Raw genomic sequence first — 21636 nt, forward strand, 5'->3', positions numbered from 1 at the left:
ATAATGTTTTGTACATATTTATTTGTATTTTCCTTGTTTGATGTCTTTATGTAGATTTATTTTCGCTTATATTATTATTAAAAAAATCTATTTAGCATTTGTGCTGTGCAGATATGTGCATCAGTCAAGGTTATAATATAAAATACTAAAAGCTAAAACTAAGTGTGAAGACCATTTAAGTCAGTTGAAACAAATTAAAAACCGACTTAAATATTAAATATATGTAAATGTTAACTTATAACCTTGAAATAAAAAAAAAAATACTTTTTAAACTTCTTAAATCTTGCCCCTGACAAATCCCTCCCATATTATAATAGAAATTAATTAAAACAAATTTTGGAACTAAAAAAAAAAATTATGATAATATAAACTTTTTAAAACAACAAAAAAATAGCTGAAACAAGCAAACAAAATCTGAAAACTGAAACTATACTGAATTAAAAACGAAAAAAATAAAAACGAAATAAAAATAACAATGAAAAACTATAATTACTCTGCCATTGATATGTTTAAAAATAAAACCTGAACTATCCCTTTAATTGTAAATTGCAAATTTGTAATTCACTCTTTCAGTCTGAATTAACTGGACTCAACACACATTTATTCAACTTTATTTTTCAAACTATTCCTCTCCACAAAAACCGCTAGTTTTGCTTTTAAAATGAAATATATTAAATTCTATAATATGTTAAATTACATCGACAACATAACATGCTTAACATAAGAACAGTTTACAAAATGCAGGAAAAATTCCTTATCAACAGCAAATTTCAGATGCAATAAAGTACGTGCAGCAATTCCCTTGCATGTGTGTGTGTGTGCAGCTTGAAAATATAACATGCAGTTTCAATAATATAATGCAAAACAAATAAATGAATATTGAACATAAATTCAGGACCATGTGGTCAAAAAAGTACTTCAGTAGCCACATTCACAATATTCTGGCCACACCTAATGCCCTTAACCTTCAACTGGGTGAAAATGAATCCATTATTTTTTAAAGTCTTCGCAAAAATATGAAAAGTTTTGAATATTAGAGGAATATTGTAACAGACCGGTATGCACTGACAACAAATGTAACAGTGACACTTTACAACACGACTCTCAAAGTACATTTTTCTGTCTCTTCATCCAGTACCTTCCATCAAAGTGCTATTACCCCTGTACAAGTATATTCAAAAATAAATTAAGTTTAATGGAGATGACGGGACAGAAGCACCGGCTTTCAATCTGTTTGTACCGTTTCAGTCACAAGTAAATCATGCAGAAATATGCCCATTTAAGAATCCATAACTCAGATGTACTACTGGCCAATAAGTGTCCTATTTTCATATAGGGTGCAGATGTCGATATACCCTTTTTTGCTAATTTGTGAGCTCCAGACACAGATATGGCACTACGGGTTGGGCTGTGAAAAATGAATGATCCTCTTCATGCCACCATGTTCATGCACCTGATTGCATTGTGTATTGTCTTCTCAGGAGCAATAAACATAAAAAGACGTACAATAAAAGCATGCTGAACTTTATAACTATGGGAAAACCCCACATCTTGTTCTCGGTCCTCCCTCCTCCAGCTCCTCCTCTGAGTAACGGCTGTAGTTTCCTGTTCCTCCTCCCGTGTGCCTCATGAAGCCTACGGAGCCTAGAGAACCTGCCCTCAGCACCTCTATCTCCTCTTTTTCATCCTCATCCTCCCCTTCTATCTCCTCTTCATCCTCTAGGCTCGAGCTGTGTGAATCGCTCTGAGGCTTGCCGCTGTGGTGCATGTCCATCCCAGTTCTTTCTGTGTCGGTCAGCGGGGAGGACGGGGTTGCTTGTTTCTTGGCTTTGCGGCTTCTCTTCCACTTCATACGTCTGTTCTGGAACCAGATCTTAACCTGATGGAAAACAGAAATATTTGGTTGTGAGGGTTTCAGGCAAAACATGTTAAAAAAATAATGTTTGCCATGCCATTATCATGTCTTGAAAAGAGATGTATTACTGTAGTATTACAGTATTATAGTATTATTGCAGTAATGATACTGCTGCTACAGTACAGTATAATGTCAAGAATGCTGAGGCCACATCCCATCGAATATTGGGTTTTTTTTTCAGCTGTCTTTTTAAGGAAAATGATTAAGGAGGAAGCTAGCCAGAATAAAATATGATGGAATTATTATTTTGGCCTTTATTTTACAAGACAGCTCCGAGAGGTGACAGGAAATGGGATGAGAGGGGGGATGACAAGCAGTGAAGGGCCATGGGTCAGACTTGAACCCTGGACTGCTGCAGCAAGGGCAGGGCCTCTGTACATGGGACACATGCTCTACCAACTAAGCTAACCGGCAACCCATATGATGGAATTAAGCATATATATAAAATAATACATGAAGACAGACTGTGACTGTGTGTCACCTCAGCAGCTATGAAGCTGACAGTGTAAATACGTTTTTAAGTGTAGATAAGAATTTGTTCTTAGTGACTTGCCTGGTCAAATAAAGGTCAAATAACAATAAATAAAAGCCATGTATTGTAATAAATGTTCAATTATCAGCTGTTGAACAGTTAAAGTTACCACCTTTGCTTCCACTTGCTTGTCATCAGTGGTGTTTTTTTTTTTTTTTTTTTTTTTGTTTGTTTGGTTTTTCAAGAAAGACACAACAAGCTTTCATTCAGGTGCCAGAAAAAAAGGTCTTAGTCCAAAAAAAACCAAAAAAAAACTGAAGGAATTTACTCACACGTTAAAATCATGTACACTGTGATATTATAATTCAAAATAAGACCTCCTGCAGCCTCTGACTGTCTCACCTGAGTCTCCGTCAGCATGAGTGAAGTGGCCACCTCGAAGCGTTTGGGCCTGGACAGGTACTTGTTGAGCTTGAACTGGTTTTCTAACTCCAGCAGCTGCTGGCTGGTGAAGGCCGTCCTGGGCCTCCGACACTTCCCCAACAAACCCACCTGGGCCGGGGCTGAGAGGGGAAAACAGGGGTGGTTATCATTTAAATTTGATCATTATTATCTACTTCTATAAGAGCACAGTACCCCTCAGCAGTGGGCCTGTAAGTGAAAGTGGCCTACAGTAGCCAATAATAGAAAGAAGGACATCAAGAAAACTTTAATTTGACAAATAAATAAATATTCAAATGAATCATCCCAAAATCTTCCACTGTGGTTTCCATTCAGTTGTCTGTCTCCCCTCCTGCCTGTATATCACACTTTCTCTCTGTCCGTTTACATTTTACTGCCTTGATGTGAGGCCGTGGTGAGAGGATATTGCTCTGGAGGGGTAATAAACCATCACAGAGGACCATTACCTTAATGAAAACACTGTAAATGTTATCAATTGATTAAGTAGTAGGTCTATTTTAGGTGTTACCTTTACCGTAAATGTTTTTGCGCGTTGTTTTTTACGAGATGAATTGTCCTTAAGGGACAACATCTCAATGTCAAACACCAATACCAAGGTGTTAGAAAGACAAGGAAAACACAAACACAAACATGAGCTGGATGTTGGCCTATACTGCTTGCCGTACTTTCAATGAAATGAATAAATTAAAGGCCTAAATCCTACATTTTTAAGGATTTGTGCGTAAATTATCCTGTGAGAGTACATGGAGATTTATTTTTAATTAGATGAAAGAATAAGCAAGAAAAAAGGTTTCAACAAAAATAATATTTAATATTTAGCCTACAATTATATCAAAAAATCCTCTTTTGCATTATTTTGCACCATAATTATTCGTTTTCTATAATAATGTAATATTAAACACAAGATTATTATCACTTTATTCTAAAGCTAGTGACCTTTACACACTTGAAAACGTCATTTTATTGAGTCTTTTAAAACTCTGATCAACAAACCGAGAGGAGGATAAACATCGTGAACTTTTATTATCAGGAAGTAAGAATAATAAAGTTTATAACTGTAGACAGGCAGATCCTCACCTCCATAATCCCCCATTCTGGGTATCATCATCCCGGCTCTGATCCAGTGCTCCAGCGGGAGCGTCGCAGCCATGCTGGCCCCCTTCAGCTGCTCCGGGTACGCGTGAACCAGCTGGCTGAAGCCTGGGTACATGAATGCGTGCTGCTGGCCTCCGAGGGCCGCCAGAGGATACATGGAGCCCGGGTGCATTCCGAGGAGACCCCCCTGGTGCAGAGCTGTGAATCCTGACTGCGACAAGTTGAAGAGCTGGGATTTGGATAGGACTCCCGGCTGAGCTGGAGAGGGGTGTGTTGGGACGTTTGGATGCGGGGAGGGCGTCTCCGAGCCGCGGTTTGACACCGGACTTCCACCGGGGCTCCTGCTGTGATAGAAGCCCGGGGACGCACGGTCGCTGTCCGCCCTCTGCTCCACGTCGTGCGCCAGGAGCGCATCGATGCGAAAGTTTTTAGATTTCTCCATGGTGGTGGTCATTCTGCACCGCGACGTCTCCAACTAACAGCTGATGTTAATTGGTTTGATAAAACTCCTGTTCTAGATAATATCTTACACACAAAATGTAAAACTTTAACTTAGAAGATTAACTTTAGACTTCCGAACACACTAAGCTCTACCGTCACTCCTCTACCCTGACGAAATGTCCTCTCTCTGACCTACTCCACTTAAACCCCGTGCGTAAAGACCACTTCAGTCACTCCAGCAGTGGGCTGAAAAATTACTCGCACCCAATAGAGCTATAAAGTTTGCTGCGTTGTGATTGGTCAGAGCCCTGCAGCACAGGGACAGGGCAGGATGTACCTCTAAGTGGTTCAATTATATGCAAGAGAGTATGTTCAGCTTAATTTCACTCCTTTAAAAGAATTCACAATCCAGTTCCTACAAGGAGAGAAGTGGGACTTTTCTTTCTTTCTTTCTTTCTTTCTTTCTCTCTGTCTTTCTTTCTTTCTTTCTTTCTTTCTTTCTCTCTCTTATCTGTCTGGCAGTTTGACCTCAAATGTAATCCCTGTCTCAGGTGTGACTGGGGTGCAGCTTTCTCACACACCGTCCACACACACACACTTGAAGAGTATATTGCGTCAATTACTGTAATGTCCTTTTAGAGACATGACGAAAATCATCACTTTACAACTTAACTGTTCATTACGTTTTATGGCCTGCTAAGGTTGACAGAAACCCAACAGTTATTATCAGCCGCTGCTGCTATGATTACCGGTCATCACCACACCATGGAGCAGATAAGGGGGCAGTAAAGTGACAGAGAGCAAACTCATTTTCTCTCCCTGCAGACCAGAGCCTCACACAGTTTGTGTGTGGAGTATTGACAGGTGACAACATCATGTAGTAGTTGCGTTTATTTCACTTAACCATACAGTATATAGTCATGTACACTGTAAAATCTAACAAAGTGACTTTTTAAAAGAGAAGTCAGCTTTTAAAATCAACAGTGTATGTGCATATAACCCATAACTTTGAAACTGCATATATACTAAACACAGTTTTGGAGAGGACATCTTCGCCTCATCCCTCATTAATTTCTTCCCGTCCAAGGCTTCAGGTTGACTCAAAGTGTCCTAATTGGATCTACTTCTGCCACAGTTTTAACCCGTGGTGATTTCCTGCACCCGGTTTATACAAGACTGATAAGAGACGGTCGACGGCCTGGGAAAACAAACTGCTCTCACTTCAAAGACAAACACACCAACACCTGCTGAACCACCCAACATATAAACTCAACGGTCTTTGGTCCATATATGTGTCACACAGGAATACACAAGAACTACTCAACGGATTTCCAGGAAACTTGGATGGAGGATGGGTCTCGGCCCAGAATAGACCTCATTAACTTTTGATGTGGATCCGGATAAAGAAACGGATTCGGGAATTTTTTTCACTTTCTCTAACATTGTGAGACTTTTGACATTTTGGTTAATCTCTCAGGAATAGTGCACAGATCTTGATGGAAAAAAGCAGTCATGGGTGGTTTGATACAAGGGCACTGAGTTTGCTATTGGATTAGGATTGATAGACTTTAAAAGAGACTGTTGGGCCTTGGCTGAGGTATGCTCTCTAAGGAGTCAGTGTGCCACTTTAGTTTATCACTGTTATGGCATAGTTGTAGCATGAATTGTAAGTTAGAAAATACTTAATTAACTCATTCGTTTGCTTTGATGTTGTTGTTTCAAGTCATCTCCAAGGAGACACAGGTTACTAATTAACAAGTTCCATCATCAATCATTACTCAGAATCTCATATAGTCAGAGAGGCATATTCACATAGACCACAGGCAGACCACAGCTGGGTAGAAGACATGGCTGAAAATGCAGATTATGCAGGTCAATTGTAGATATTTATTTAGGCATTAGTGAAAAAACAATATCTTAAAAATAAAATTATATTTTGCAAATACATGTTTCTCCTCTGTCAGTCTGGTAAAGTTTCCAGGCTGCAATTAAACAGCAAACCATTCGTCACAGTAAATGTTCGCAATATACAAATCTAAAAAAACACAGATACACTTAAAATTTATGTTTGATATGCTGAAACTTTACGTTTGTTTGTTGCAATTTCATGTTTCCTCAGGTCTCAAGAATCGATTTGATGTTGTGGCGATGCTTTGCTGACGGTCCGGTTAGGTTTAGGCACAAAACCACTTGGTTAGGGTTAGGAAAAGATCACATTTTTGGCCTAAAATACCTGTTTTGGTCGCCACAAACAGCTGGAAATTGTCCTGAGGTCTCCTTAAAAATATCCAGTGGTGTCACGCTGCAAATGTTGAAACGCAGACTCGAACTGCCGTCACTGGCTTCGACATGAAAGTCGTGCACTGAGAATGTGACATGACACGTTTTGTAGTCATGTCTGTGGTATGTTGTGTTTTGCAGACATGTAAACTGCTAACGTTTTAATATTGTGGAAATGTTAATATGATATATATGTATACAAATTTGAATGCAAACCACATTTTGCAAAAGTGAACTATTTAGAAATTGCATTGACACATTGCATACTAAACTTTTGCAAAAGCATGACAACAACTTTGTTCTTTCATTACACAGTAATGCAACTTGAGGCGTACTTTACAGTTCTTTGTACCGCAAGTGATTAAATTGCAAATTTAACGTTATCTATGACAAAATAAACGCTTTGTTTGTTAGTAATCAGGTCTTTTTTCCACTGCCCTTGGTAGTCAGACGGGTCACAGTAATGTGTGAAGCACCAGGATAGGACTGAGGTTGTAAAAGCCAGCTGTAAAATCATTAATACTCTGTGATCTGTTCTACATTAGATAAAGGCCAGAGAGAGTGGCTATATCACACCATTTAATAAAGTTTGTACAACATATCTTGACAATGATATCCGAGCACAAACATCACGTCGTTTGAGATAAGATATAAAGGACGCAGCATTTGAAATTTCACACCACTGACAGATATGATGTTTAGTAATATAATGTAATTGTGATTTACGGCCTTTAGATTGCTTTGTTAATAACCCTTCACAAAAAAGTCTTTGTGTTCATATAACCCTCGCTCAGTGCCTTTATCTATTCACACACAGATAGCAGTCATAACTTGATACTTTGTACAGTAATATACCCTGGTTTCGAGGATGAAACGATCGGGTCTGAGGTCGACTGTCAGATTAAAATGGAAACATTATTCATCAAAGGCATTCCTTCATCTACAGAAGCACTTATTAAACCAGAGGTCAGGTGTCAAACTGAACTGCAACTCTTTTTCAGTTCAGTCAATCAGTGAAGTTGAGAAAAAAATGTGGCTGTACAAAAATTTGAGATATAACATGTACCATTTCTGCATTAAAATGTTACCTTACACCTTTTGCATGTTATATTGTTGAGTAAGGTAGCTTCTTGAAATGTTCAAACCCAGAGAAAAAACTAATTCAACTGAAGGTAATGGTGCATTTCATTTGGTCGCCTGTCCCGACAACTTCCTGGAGAGAGCCAGAGAGTGAGGAACCAGTCGTCGAGCGTGACTAAAGGTATCACGGATAAAACTTTGCATTACTTCATACGTGAACATTTCTGCCATGTAGGTAGACATTCATCAGTAATGGTGGTTGGTTTAAAATGAAGACAACAACTCCCATGATCCCTTACTTATGTCTTTTGATTGAGAGGCAAAAAAAACGATTAGTATGTTTAAGGAAATAAACTTTGAGACATTTTGCATTGACAAATATTTGAGCTCTGATTGGTCAATTATATACTCAAAATTACCAAAAATGTTGAAACATTATTGAATGTGGACTACTGTAGTGCACTTGAAGCTGAGATGACCTCTTTTCACCCCTTCCTCTCCCTTGCATTTCCCTGCGGTGTTACTGTTGGACCCGCTGTCGCAAAAACTGCATTAGCAACATGGCCACTGCTAGCAGCCAGGCTGCTGTGCAAAACAAAAAACAGGTCTTGTGTTGTTTCTACTGATCTATGGAAAAAAAGCTGGTATGGTGAAACACATATCAGCCAGGAAACAGACTTTGTCACAACACCAGTGCGCGTATTTACTTTACAGAATGATAAGTAGAAGCAAAAAAGTTCTCTATTACTAGCAATTTTATTAAGACAATTTTGTTGTGGTCAGTCCCACTTAATGTAAATTGAAATAATATATAATGTTAGCCAAATGTTTGATTTGATTTCCGGCTACACTATAGGCTAGCTCTTCTTACATTTTGAACATGGGGAGTCACACCTCTACTGTCATGAACATTTGGCACTACAGCTGTTATGAGCTGGGACTGTTTTCTAATAGCCACTTTTGGGTTACAGCCACCTTCTTACACACAGAACCGGAAAGCAGACACACACATATTTGCATGCACCCACACCCACACACCCATATAGACAACAATGCATACCCACAGAGTCGAAATAGACAAGAGCAGGTCTGAGAGACACAGAACAACTACTCAGGCCGTAGCTCCTCTCTACGCTGAGCTGTAAAAGAACCATTCATGTTGCCTCTATTCATACACAAATGAAAAAGAGGTTAACCCAGTGGGCGAATCTGTCAGACCTCCTAGTTAAGAGGCAGAGAGGTTACGCCATTCTTGCACAGTTCACAGCAATATGGGCGAGGTATAGGCAGGAGCTAAATCAAAACATATTTGATTACAAGAGCTTTTTTTTAATTATATAAATTGCAGTGACACTATTATGGGAAAAAAACAAGGTTGCCGTCATATTTCTGAAACATTTTTGTTCTTTTTCTTGCAAAACAGCAGCTCGTCAGTGACATAACAATAGTTCTCAAATGAGACAATTAGATAATTTTTCTAAATTCCCACTCAAATTTGACTTTAAAAGCGATCAGATGAAAACAATCCTTAATCCTTAACGCAAACTTAGTGTGGTTAATGTCAAATGCAATCGTATTGTCGCCATTTCTAAATATATTTCTATGTAAAATGTTTCAAATTAGGAATTTGACCGAGGTGGAAACATTCGTGACCTTCCTTGAAAGATGTTAGTGACACAGATTAGCAGGGCCAGTGAGTTAGTAAAGTGAAATTAGACTATGTATCCCTGGAGACATTAAACGTAGAGGAAAATCCCCCCAAAATCCCCATCAGATAGAGTATAATAAAGCCTGTTGTTCTTCCTGCTGTCTGCATCCTTTTGTGTTTTCATGTCTAATATCTGCATTTGGTTTCTATTGTTGCATCTATTGTCATGTCCCAGTTTTGCTCTGATTGGCCTAATGAGCCGCAGGGGAATACAACACTTCCTGGTTGAGCAGGGGTAGGCGTTCGGGGTTGCAAGGTTCAACGTTGTTCCAAATGACTTGATTAATGACGGCCGTCACAAACTGAGACCGGGCAATAATGAGGAGGACACGAGGGAGGAGCGGAGGAGGGGAAGGGGAGGGAAAGGAGGGGAGGCGGGAGGAGGAGAGCTGGAGATTGGATGATTATTACTTAGCACAGTAAACAGCGAGATGACAGTGCGATGAGATGAGGCTTCAGGGTAGAAGGAGAGGAGGCACATAGCTAATTAGACGTGAACAGAGGTCCGTGAATGAGAGGAGGGGACAGACACACGTAGAGCTGGTTAACACACAAAGACAGGGGCAGTGACGGGGCGGCAGAGTAGTTAAACATCTGTTGCTCTGTGGGACAGCCAGACTGCTCTGCAGGGTCAGGTTCCCAAAATACTCAGTCCCCAGATATGTTCTTCCTTTAACACAGAAACACGATGGCTGTAAAGTAGTTTAAACCCATCTACAAAATGTGTCGTCTCTGTAAAAAAGTGGAAACAAGCAAATACACACATTTTAAACACATGATGGCGCATCAGTCATATAGAGCGTTCTTCATCAGAGCCTCAGTGGAGTGCTCAGTTCTTTGGATATACATTTTTTTTAATAAAAAGTTGATTCTTTAAATATTTGTTGGGGTACAAACTGTTACTGATATTGCAATCATTAATACTAATCTAATACTAATGATATAAGCATTGGCATGTGCCAAGGGAAGAGACTAGAAAGGAAATCAGTAGAGTGCATACCTCCGCCAAGACCCAACAGTCCCCTTTTGCACTCAGTCATAGATACCAGCCACCTAAATGCACCTGATTTTTTTTTCTCAATATCCATCCGCTATTCCAGAAAAAAAAAAAAAAAAAAATGCAGAAAAACACTCACAACGTTAAAAAAAAGTGAGAAAAAAAAATCCTGGATCCGTAACTTTATCCAGCTCCACACTTAGAGTTGATGGGGACCCATCCTCTATCTAAGTTTTTGTGTAATCCTGCTGACAACCAACGAACCAAGAAATGGACATGAGTGAAAACATAACCTCCTCTATAAATGTTGAAAATTGACTTAAGCAAATTTCTACTCAATTATAGTGTGGATGGCTAGAAAAGTCTGGCGATCACCAAAGTAATCAGTAGTACAAACCAGGCTACCCGAGGGGGTCATGTGTAGATGGTAACCGCAGCCATGTGAAAGATCTTGTGAAAGGGATCATTATGACCTGATCTTCCACTAACCATATCTAAGAGAAGGCCTAGAAATCTTGGGACAGTCTAGCAAATCTAAGCTAACCATCTTGTAATTTGCCTCACCTGTGGGGTGCATGAATGTGTAACTCAAACACAAAAATCAACTTCATTGTGGGGCAACAACCCTGATTACCAAGAGGTTGAAACCTTGTGTTTAATTTAGATAAAAACAGGATGCAGTCATCTGCAAATTAACTGTGTTTACGGAAAACGGTTTTACAAAGTGTTCCTGAGCCCATGTAGTAATATCCTTTATACAGTCATGTGTTTCACAAAGTGGTGACCATCCTTATTTGTGAACAACTGAGCCTTCCGAGGTTGTCCCTTTCAAACACGATCATGATACTGTCACCTGTTACCAGTTAACCTGTTTACCCGTGGAATGTTCTTAACAGGTGTTTTTGGGGCATTTCACAACTTTCCCAATCTTTTGTTGCAGCCGTCCCAACTTGTTTGAAATGTGCGTCATAAGCACATATTAACAAAAATCAATGAAGTTTATGATGTAGCACATTGTACTGTTTTTGATATTAAGTCAATAAGGATTAGCAAATTCTAACATTGTGTTTTATTAATGTTTTACATAGCATCCCAACTTTTTTAGAAGTCAGTCAACTTCATCCTCTGGCGACCATGAATATCTGTAACAAATCCACATTTTAGTCCCTGAGACACATCAGTCTGGATCACCTGTCACACACTTTCGTCTTTCACATTGTTTTTTGGAGCGTTCAAACGTGACTGTAGACATCTGACTGAATGATAACTCCTATCCCCGTCAGTTGCTTCCTTCTATGCAGCACTCATCATTCTCTCCCCAGCCCTCCATCCTGTCCGAGTGAGGACAGTTCAATTAGCCTCGTGGTCCACGGACACTCCCACCAATCCATGTTTGTGGGGTTTAATCAGATTGGCTGTGTGCTTGTGTTTGCATGTATGTGTGTGTGTGTGTGTGTAAGGGTTAGGGTTAGGTGATGAAGGGAAAGACATAATTCTTTATCACCGCCACACCTGACACCCAGATATCACCTCTCCTCCACTGCTTTTTATTTATCCTCTTCTACTCTCCAGAACCTGAAGAGTTCTGATGAAAAACACCTATATTGGGCAAGTGAGGAAGATTAAATTAAAAAAAAGGCTGGAGGTAGAAGCTTGTAACTCTGGGAATGAGTGTAGCTTACGGGTTCTAGATTGCATTGTAGTCCGCGTGTAAGATAGTAGTGAAATGACCTGCGTGGTGATTTACAGCTTCAAAGCAATTTGGATAAAAGAGGCAATAAGCAACATTGGTGACACGTGTCCTCTACAATGACATCTTTATCCCTGGATTTGATTTGAAAGATATTTGGTGGTGCTTTTGTCTTGCGTCCCCGCTGCTTCTGTTTATTTGAAGAATGGATATAAAATGTAAAATATAGCTGCAATCCAAGAACCAATTTCTGTATGTGTTAGCTTTTGAGATCAGTCAACAATGAAGGGTGGTTCTGTCTCCTAAAGTGATGACGAACGGCAAATAAAAATTGCTTGCACAGAAATATCAATAAATAATACACATGTTCATTTTCATATTCATTATTTTCTCGCCTAATGATGCAACCCAATCACTTAAGTTGAAACTTAATGTTTCTTTACGTTCCAACTTTACGCGTCTATTTTAATTTCATGATGTGACATTGCTTTGCTTAAAGGACAAGTTTTTAATCCAAAAATTATAATTCTGTCATCATCCGCTCATCCCTGTACCGATGGAAAGCCAGGTGAAGTTTCATAGTCCACAAAACATTTCTGGAGCTTCACAGTAAAACAGCGCTGCGGCATTCTCCTAAACAACTGAAGAATAACTTGTTTTGGAATGCAAAAAAATAACCAAAAGAATAAAGAAAGGAAAATGGCTCCATACAAATCATTCGGTGTAATCCAAGTCTCTGGAAGCCCCAAGATCCCAAATTGATAAAAGACGTTATTTACACCCTTGACACGCAGTCAAGCTCGTGCACCCAATTCAGACAGGGTGCATGGTCTGGTTTGGGTGATCTGACCCTTTAAGGTCTTGTTAGGTTAAGGTTAGGAAAGATTTATATTTTGGCTTAAAATACCCAGTTTTGTCACCACAAAAATGGCTGGAAAAATTCACAATGGCCCTAGCTTTATCAGTTGAAACAGGAAGCCAACAGTCTCAAACATAGCTCAGCTCATATACAAGTAATCTGAAGGTAGTACGAGGGCTTTGTACACACACATGTTGATATGATGTGTATGAAACAGAAATTTAATGTATCTCTGATTTGTAGAAACGTATACTGCCAACATTTTATTCTGGCAGCTGCTGAGATATAAATAAAAATAAAATCAGTTTGCTGCCACAAGCCTTACAATGACTGCAAGATCAATTAAAAAGGATATTGTAATATAATATAAAACGGGATGAAACACACACAGAAAGACTCTTGAAATCTACTGTGTGAACAAGTACACAGGAGGAGGTTGTGTTAAGGCTACCCAGGGGTTAACAGGGGGATTAGCTTTGCTTTAGTTGGTCGTTGTGACGGAGGCGGGACTGACATGCTTAGAGGAGGAGCTGTCACAGCTTGATGTATGTTGTCCCACACTGAAGATGAGATTTCATTTCCCTAATTGATCCCCCACCGCCCCTTACTTTGCACCTACTCCCTCTCTTGTTTATCTCCACCTTCTGCCAGTATCTCCTCTGTTTCTACCCTCGACCCAGATGTTGCTTGTCTAAATGCAGTCGGAACAATTCAATCAGTTACAGCGATACTCACTGAAAGACCAGGTGTTGAGCCGATTAGCATCATTACAGGCCAAATGAACTCCATGATGAAGAATCATTATTATTATCACATATTATGTTTCACTGTGAGCAGCCTCTGGATTCACTAAGAAGCCTGTTTTACACCTCTGCGAGCTACAGAATAAACTTCCCCCAAGGTGGGTTTACACACTATAGAGCCATGACTTTTGGTTTAATTTGGGTTGTTATAACTTCTTCAAATGAAATTTCAGGGATCTCTGGACTCAAGTGAAGATGATAAGTAGCATTGGAGCTAGCGGAGAAAGGATAAACCTGACGATGGCAAGAAACAGATTGTGGAAGGTGGCAGAAAACAAGGTGATGGGAAGATTAATAACTGCATGAGATGTCAGGTCTGGCATGGTGGGCAGAGATACGCACTCATATGCCAGATCAGAGTGACTGAAGTGAACAAGTTTCCTGCTGCTGTCTGTAAATGAGCACCTAATGATGTGTGTGCAGCTATTTGCTTATCCGTATCAGCTCCACAGCTGCTTGTGTTCACACGTTCATGCAGACACTCACCGGGACGCACACACACAGGCAGACAGACGCAATCGCCTTTGCTGGTGCAATGATGAATGAGCATAGAGATAGTGATGATTCATTATTTAACTTGTTTGAACTTGTGATACAAGTGCCCCTTGTAAAAAAAAAAGTTTATTTACCTGGGTTTTTTTTTTCTTTTTTAAAAAGCAGAGGGGCGGATGTTAAAAGACACGATAGAGCAATTTGATCGAGCACTTAAGAATTGCTTTGGTTGATGCTCCTCACTTGATACCTTTCGAAACATATTTCAGTGTGGAGCAAAAATAATCTTTCCAAAACTAAAGCTGACGGTCTGAAAAGAGCAGCTCATCTAGAAGAAAATGAAAAATGAAAAATTCTTCCTCTTACCTGTTGTGCTATTTATCCATCTAGATTGTTTTGGTGTGAGTTGCCGTGTTTTACAGATGTCTGCCCCCTTTCAAATATAATGAAACAATATCTCTTTCCAGAAATCATGGCCCTGTTAATCAAGATAATCGACAGACCTTGTTATGAGCCCTTTATCAGGGAACAATTACCTTTCTACTGAAGTACACCATATCATTTGGAGAAGGAAGCATTCGTCTACACATTACTCATTCATCTACAAATTTCCGAGTTCCCAGTCGGCATTTTCTAACTGAAACACTCTCTGAAGTCAGATTTCCGACTCAGAAAGTGAGTGCCACTAGCTGAGGGCCTTTTAGTGCCTCTGCAACTCGCACCAAAACAATCTGGATGGATAGATATCACAACAGGTTTTTGTTTTGGGGCGTGAAATGTCCCTTTAAATTCCATCAAAAAAAATTCATTACTTTCAGTTAAGGATACTTTTTGCTTTTGTGGCTCTGGTCACCAGCCTCAGCTATACTTTTTTGTTTAGCACTCATTAGCAAACGTTAGTGTGCTATCATGCTAAACTAACATGGTAAACATAGGAAACAGATTTTTAGTGTTGTTAGATGATAAAAGAGACAAACGGTGAGATTTATTTTGAGTGAATATGACCAAAAACTCAAACAACTCAAAACACAAACTAAAGTCTTCATTCTTCAAGTGAATCAGGAAAAATATACGAGACTTTAACGTTTTTTTAAACAATTTATTTATTTAACTTTCTTTAATTGTTTCAGAAGGGAGCTGAAGCTATGCATATTTAAAGCTGGTCTTTTATTCTGGCTAACAACAATGGAAAGTTAGTATAACAACAATTTTAGAAAACTTTCACCTTCAGCTGACATATATTTTGGAGCTGACTTAAGTGATCACTTCTTGCCTCACTCCTTGCTCAGCAATCCACAGATGGTGCAGCAGAAGCCCGTCTCTCCCCTCAATCCTCAACTCCCCTCCTCCCTCCATTCTTGCCTATTGACGTGATAATGGCTACAAATTGATGAAGCCATTGAGTGTGCCGGTGACACGAGGGTGAGTGGGGACACAAACTCTCCACCACCCAGTAACACTCATTAATCAGGCCCCTTCCAGCCCCCTGTCCCTCCCTCCAGACTGACGCACTGCCAGGGGCTGTAATGCAACTCTTGGTGTGTCTGTCCCCGTCTGGTGGGGTCCAACCTCGTCTGACTTTAATTCTACCTCATTTCTTTACACTTGCTCCCTGTCTGTATGTTGATCATGGTGATATCAGTTGCAACGATGCTGATTCATTTAAAAAGTGATGGTAACAGAAAACTTTTAAAAAGTTAATATCGTATCGTCGTTTTTGAAAGACTAAAATCAATTTGGAGAAATTTCTTGCAAGATTGTGTGTTCACCAATGTACTTTCACTTTAACTTTGTTATAAGACATAATTCCATGTAAAAATAAAAGAAATTTGAGGAAATAAACTCAGAAGAACACAACAAATGACCTCCAAAACTCGACATTCACCTTATAAATCCTGTTTTGAAGCCACACGAAAATAGATTTCCCAGATAGTGTTTCCGGACTTTGAGGGTTGGTTGTGTTTAAATCACAGCATGGATTTACGCCGAGGTAAATCAGCAAGCTGGTGGCCAACGTGTTGACATCTACATCCTAAACTCCCTCACTCGATAATGAAATCAGCCTTGACGCCGTGACAGCTCAATACGCTCAATACGGTTAACTAACTTCCAGCACACATAGGACGCGTCTGTAACGTACCACTGAGTGGATGGTTTGAGAGCAGGGTCGGAGAAATGCTTCTGGTGTTGGACGTCCCTGGAGACAGACAATAGGCTAATTAAATTACTGCAGAAAAATCTCATGGTCCATTATTTTAGCTTGAAGAGAGGCTCTTTATAAACATTTCACCTCTAATAAAATGCTTTTTTTTTTATCTTATTGATTCTAGATGGCAGTAAATTAAGGTCTTGGAAAAATCCATGATAATCATCCAGGAGTATAAAAATGGCTGCACATATTATGCTATTTTTAGGTTCATAATTTCATTTTGGGATACTTCTAGAATAGGTTTACATGCTCTAATGCTCAGAAAACACATCAGTTTCCTCACACTGTCCAGTGCAGCAGCACTGTATTCCCCCTCTGTCTGAAACGCTCTGTTTGAGCTCCTTCCTCCTGAATACCCAGTCTGCTCTGATTGGTCAGCTCACACATGCCTGAGCCAGCGCCGCTAGCCTCAACAGAGCAGCTGTGTTAAATCAATTTTTACATGCCAAACTAGCCGCTAGGCATAAATTATGCAAATGTCTGACATGGTGATGTAGTGTGATGTCACAAAGTCACGGAATTAAAGGTGGGACTACTGACGAGGCGTTTCAGGAGCAGTGTTTTCTGTGAGAGAGAGGAGCTTCTGTTGGTCCGGACTTCGACCTTTTTAACTTTCAAGACCTTTCACATGCGCAAGAACATAACACACACAAAGGTAAAGGGGGAAAAAAGCGTTAAAGGTCTCCTTTAATATTATTTGGTTATTTTGGTTTCCTCTACAGTGCAAATTCCAGTCACTATTTACAAAGTTCTAGTTGTGCATTTACACTTTTGCATTGTGAAGGCAGGCAGTGATGTCCAGCCAGCTTATGGTCATCTTGAGCAGTCAGCTGCTTTTGGAGGAGAAGCACGTCAAACATACAAACTTAAAGCCTCCTCTGGGGATGTGCCTCAAAGCCTGATGAATAATTCATGTGTAAATAACATATTTATTATGCATTTTAACACCATGGATAAACAACAACAAAAACATCTTAACAGTTGTATTAGCACCATGACCAACTGTCAAAGGTCTTCCAAGCTTCAGATATCCTACCTTCAGACCACCCCTGACCTCTGTGCTTCAGAAGGAAAGTTAATGTTTTGTGTATAAGCTGAATTTTGCTGCCCCCTAGTGTCCAGAGACAGTGCAAGCTACATAATGTTAAACCAATTTGAATTCTGGAGCCAAAACTACACAGTCACGACACCTGACCTTGAACATGTGATGAAAGAAACAAAGATGATGAAGAGAAATGAAGATATTAGAGACCAAAGAATCTGTTCCAGGCGATATAAACTGTCCTTAAAGTAGGTTTGACCTGAAGGGAAAAGTTTGATTTTTTGATATAACTGAGAGAGCAAGCAGAGAATATTATTGATTCAAACAGGGTGCACTGATTTAAATGTTTGGCAGCCTGTTTGTGCTTGAACTGAAGCGACCTTACAAAGTTGTTAAGCCGGCATCAAAAATGACTGATAGCTATCAGCCATACCTGGAGGAAATCTATGCTACAGAACAGCACATTATCGGCCACAACACTCAGCCAGGTCACCGTTTATCTCGACCATCAGGTGAGCACTATCAGAGCATCAAGGCACACAACACAAGACAGCTTTAATCCCCCGACAATGACTTTTCAACAGGGACGAGCAGCCACAGTGGGGGTTTCTACTCATTCATGACCACTTCTGTGTGTTTTGTGCATGTTTGTTTTGTTGTATTTTGTTTTCATTATAATACTGTACATTGCTTATATGTAACACTGTGTTATAATGGTGTGTATTCTATACATACAGTATATCCAGAAAAAGGCTGAGGCACAACTGGAATTGTTTTAATGCACATTTTAGTGGCAATCCTTCTCTTTCTTTTAAACATTACAGAAGGAAGTAACAACTTTAAAGTATAATTTTCTTTTTTAAAAAATGTCATGTTTAAATTTCTTGCAAAATCCTATAGCTTTACATCAAATCATTTTTAAGTTATGAGTTCTTTAACTTTGTCCTTCTGAGCTAAATTTCAGCTTTTTTTTGGGATTCTTTATACGTGTTTTCGAAAACAATCGCTAATTTTTCACTGGTTTGGGTTGAAATCTGTCCCGAAGGGTGGCTGTGGCTCAGGGGTAGAGCCAGGGTCTTGTTATCGGAAGGTCTCTGGTTCAATTCCCCTGGTCTGCATATCGAAGTGTCCTTCGGCAAGATACTGAACCCCAAACTGATGTCCTGGTCGGCACTTTGCTTGGCAGCCACAGCCATCAGTGTATGATTTACTGTAAGTCGCTTTGGACAAAAGTTTCTGCTAAATGTAAATGAACGTCCAAGAGACCCTGAGGATGATTTATATCAGGAATTCATTTAAATAGTTGTTGTTGAATGGTTACAGTAATCAAATTAATAACAGATTCTTCATTCTGGTTAAAAATGACTTCCTGTTTCACTTTCTTGCAACCAAATTTTGGTTCTGTGTAGTATTACTGTAGTTTTAGCACATCCAGAACTTATTTGGTCCTGTATAAAAAAAACTTGATCCGTTATATTTAACAGATCTTGCTAAATATAGCTTCAGAGCTGAAAAACACAGTCTTTGGATTATTTTCACTGTAGATTTTCTAAGAGGCAATATTTTAATGTCCTATTTTTGTGTTAAACTTGATTGATATTCATTGCATATAATCAAAAAAATATAAATATGTTATATTACTTCGTCTTTTAAACATGTTTGAAATAAGCTTATTTTTCATACTTTTAATAAATAATTATATTATTATTACATTCAGTGTGTTGATGAAGGTTCTCAGTTATATTCAGTGTTTCCTGTATCTGTCTGATACTTATTGAGCCTGTTTTTCATCCGGTTCTGGAAAGTAAAAGTTATAATGGCTTGGTCTGTTCAATACTAGATGATGTCATCTCCGTGTGTCTGGACAATATTTTAATCACAAAATGCTGAAATTTAGCTCAGAGGGCCAAACTTAAAAGAAAATCATAACTCAAAAAGTATTTGGAGTACAGCTACAGGATTGTGCAAGATCCCATGAAATTAAAAGAAGCTTCAACAAGAATTTTTTCGCTCTAATTCATGACATGAACTGGGAAAAGTTCTGGATTTTGTGTGCGTTGGCACTGAATGACCCTTATTTAAAATGAGCTCAACAACTTGCTGCTTCTGCATATAATTAAAGTCAACTTTAGTCAGCGCTCCTTTAATGCATTATAAGAGAAGGTGTTTGATTTATACATCACAGTAAATGTAGTTAAGTCAGTATCATGTAATTATTCTAACGCAATAATTTCATCCACAAAAATGTGAAAACTTGCAAAACTTCTGTGGTTTATAAAGATTTAAGTCTTCTAGCATAGTCTTCTGAATCATCGTCTAATAAGGCACACTTTATGAAACGCCTACAAGTTGCGAGTGATGTTTTTCTAATGCTTGATCATTAATTTATTGAGATTTTATATATTAGTGAAAAGCCATCATGTAAGGACACATCTTCTAATGTTGATCCTCAAGTGCCTCACTGTCTCAACTGTAATGTCACCTAAACTCCATGAGATGTCGCCAAAGACTACCTAATGGCAAAGCAAAAGCAGCACGATGCCACCTCTCATTCACCACCAGCTCTGAGATGGTACTGTGTGTTCACCTTCCACTAGAATGTGAATATCATTCAGATTTCTCAAATAAAACTCAATTGTATGTAATTAAATCTAAGAGGAATACAGGATATCTATGTTTGTTATGTCATACAAGATATTCAGATCACACAAGTCATCTGATTCAACAAGGAGTCACTCTTGTCCTGTTCTGCTGATTTGATGCATCACCTTCTGAACACCACAGGGTCTGCAGGAGATGAGGACTGTGCGCTGTACAGTTTCTTTTGCACTCCCACTGAGGGTTCGAGATCCGCTGGGAGTCCTGGTGGCTCCTCCTTCCTTTCCCAGCCTGCAGAGTGGTGGGAACCGGGTACTGGGCAGCCCAAAATGGTATGCTATTTTTACCACTCTCTGCTCAATCTGAGGGCTGCTCCCTGGAGACCTGTTGCCGGCAGCTCTCCCCAAGCCGCGGAATTTAACCCTAGGACAGCTCTCCCCAGAGGTGATGGAAAACATCTGGCCAGCTGCTTGACTACAAGGCCTGGTTGTCCAGCTTCGGTGCTATCAACTCCCATAAGACTTTTCAGCTCTGGCCATGCAACCCCCTGTTGATCCTTATTTCCTTACAGGAATGTGAGATTTAATAATCCGTCGCACTGATGGCTGATTTTGACAGTTGCCTGCACGCTGAAGGTTACATTACAAGTGTTCAGAAGGCTTCGGTCAAAAAGAGCCCACGAAAAAAACACCCTGAAACAATGTGCAGTCTTACACAGTTTTTTAAGGGCATTTTCATGGGGTGTGGTAGAGTAAGCTAGAGTAACTACCAGAAATAAATTATTATTAAAGCCGCTACAAAGAACTTTCATTTTTGGTCATTCTGGCGGCCCCTGTGGACAAAAGTTGTATGATTTTGTCAAAAAATCTTAGTCTGGCTAGCACGTGCAATTATTTTGAAAGCGAGATCTTATTTTGAATACTAAACAGGATGCCTGGCAATGATGTAATGCATCTATTTGTGGCTATGCAAGATTACATTAATGTGATACAAGTAATGTGACAACTGTGAAACAAAGAAGTCTTTGTTTTAGTGCTGTTGTGCTGTCCACCAGACTACAGCAGCTTCTTTCCTCAGGCATCGAGACACCTCAATTCATCCTCAGCACTCCGCCATGAAAATTAGTGTTAATTTTATGAGTGACCCGACCTAGATAAGTCAGAAGCTGACCCAGTGAGGGGCATCAAAGGAAAGGTTCACCCACAATAACAACCGCTTGTAGCTTAGCAGCTCCAGTGAAGATTTAGAAAGGTTGTAAATATTGTCTTTTCAAATGATTTTGCCGTTTTGCTGTGAAGCTCCAGAAATGTTTTGTGGACTACAAAACTTTCCATCAGCCTGGGGATAGTAGATGAGCACTAAATTTTAATTTTTGGGTATATAAAAATAGCAACTCTTCACAATGATGGTCCTTTTTGCTTATGCAGCTCATGTAAAGGCATCGGTATTAAACGGAGACACAAAAACAAACAATAAAAAAGTGCGTGACAGAA

The 21636-nt window shown here is 39.4% G+C and overlaps 1 protein-coding gene across 1 annotated transcript; it reads right to left on the minus strand.

Moving 5' to 3' along the window:
• Nucleotides 1-924: 924 nt before the first annotated feature.
• On the minus strand, nucleotides 925-4398 carry LOC311262445 (uncharacterized protein; the record flags this gene model as incomplete). The annotated part of the gene is made up of 3 exons (XM_084361825.1): nucleotides 925-1879; nucleotides 2790-2950; nucleotides 3927-4398. 3 exons carry the CDS (start codon nucleotides 4396-4398, stop codon nucleotides 1532-1534), a joined length of 981 nt encoding a protein of 326 aa, XP_084217951.1. The 3' UTR covers nucleotides 925-1531.
• Nucleotides 4399-21636: the final 17238 nt, after the last annotated feature.

The sequence above is a fragment of the Pagrus pagrus genome (assembly GCF_965226575.1).
Source record: "Pagrus pagrus genome assembly, chromosome: 9".
In the NCBI taxonomy this organism is placed as follows: Eukaryota; Metazoa; Chordata; class Actinopteri; order Spariformes; family Sparidae; genus Pagrus; species Pagrus pagrus.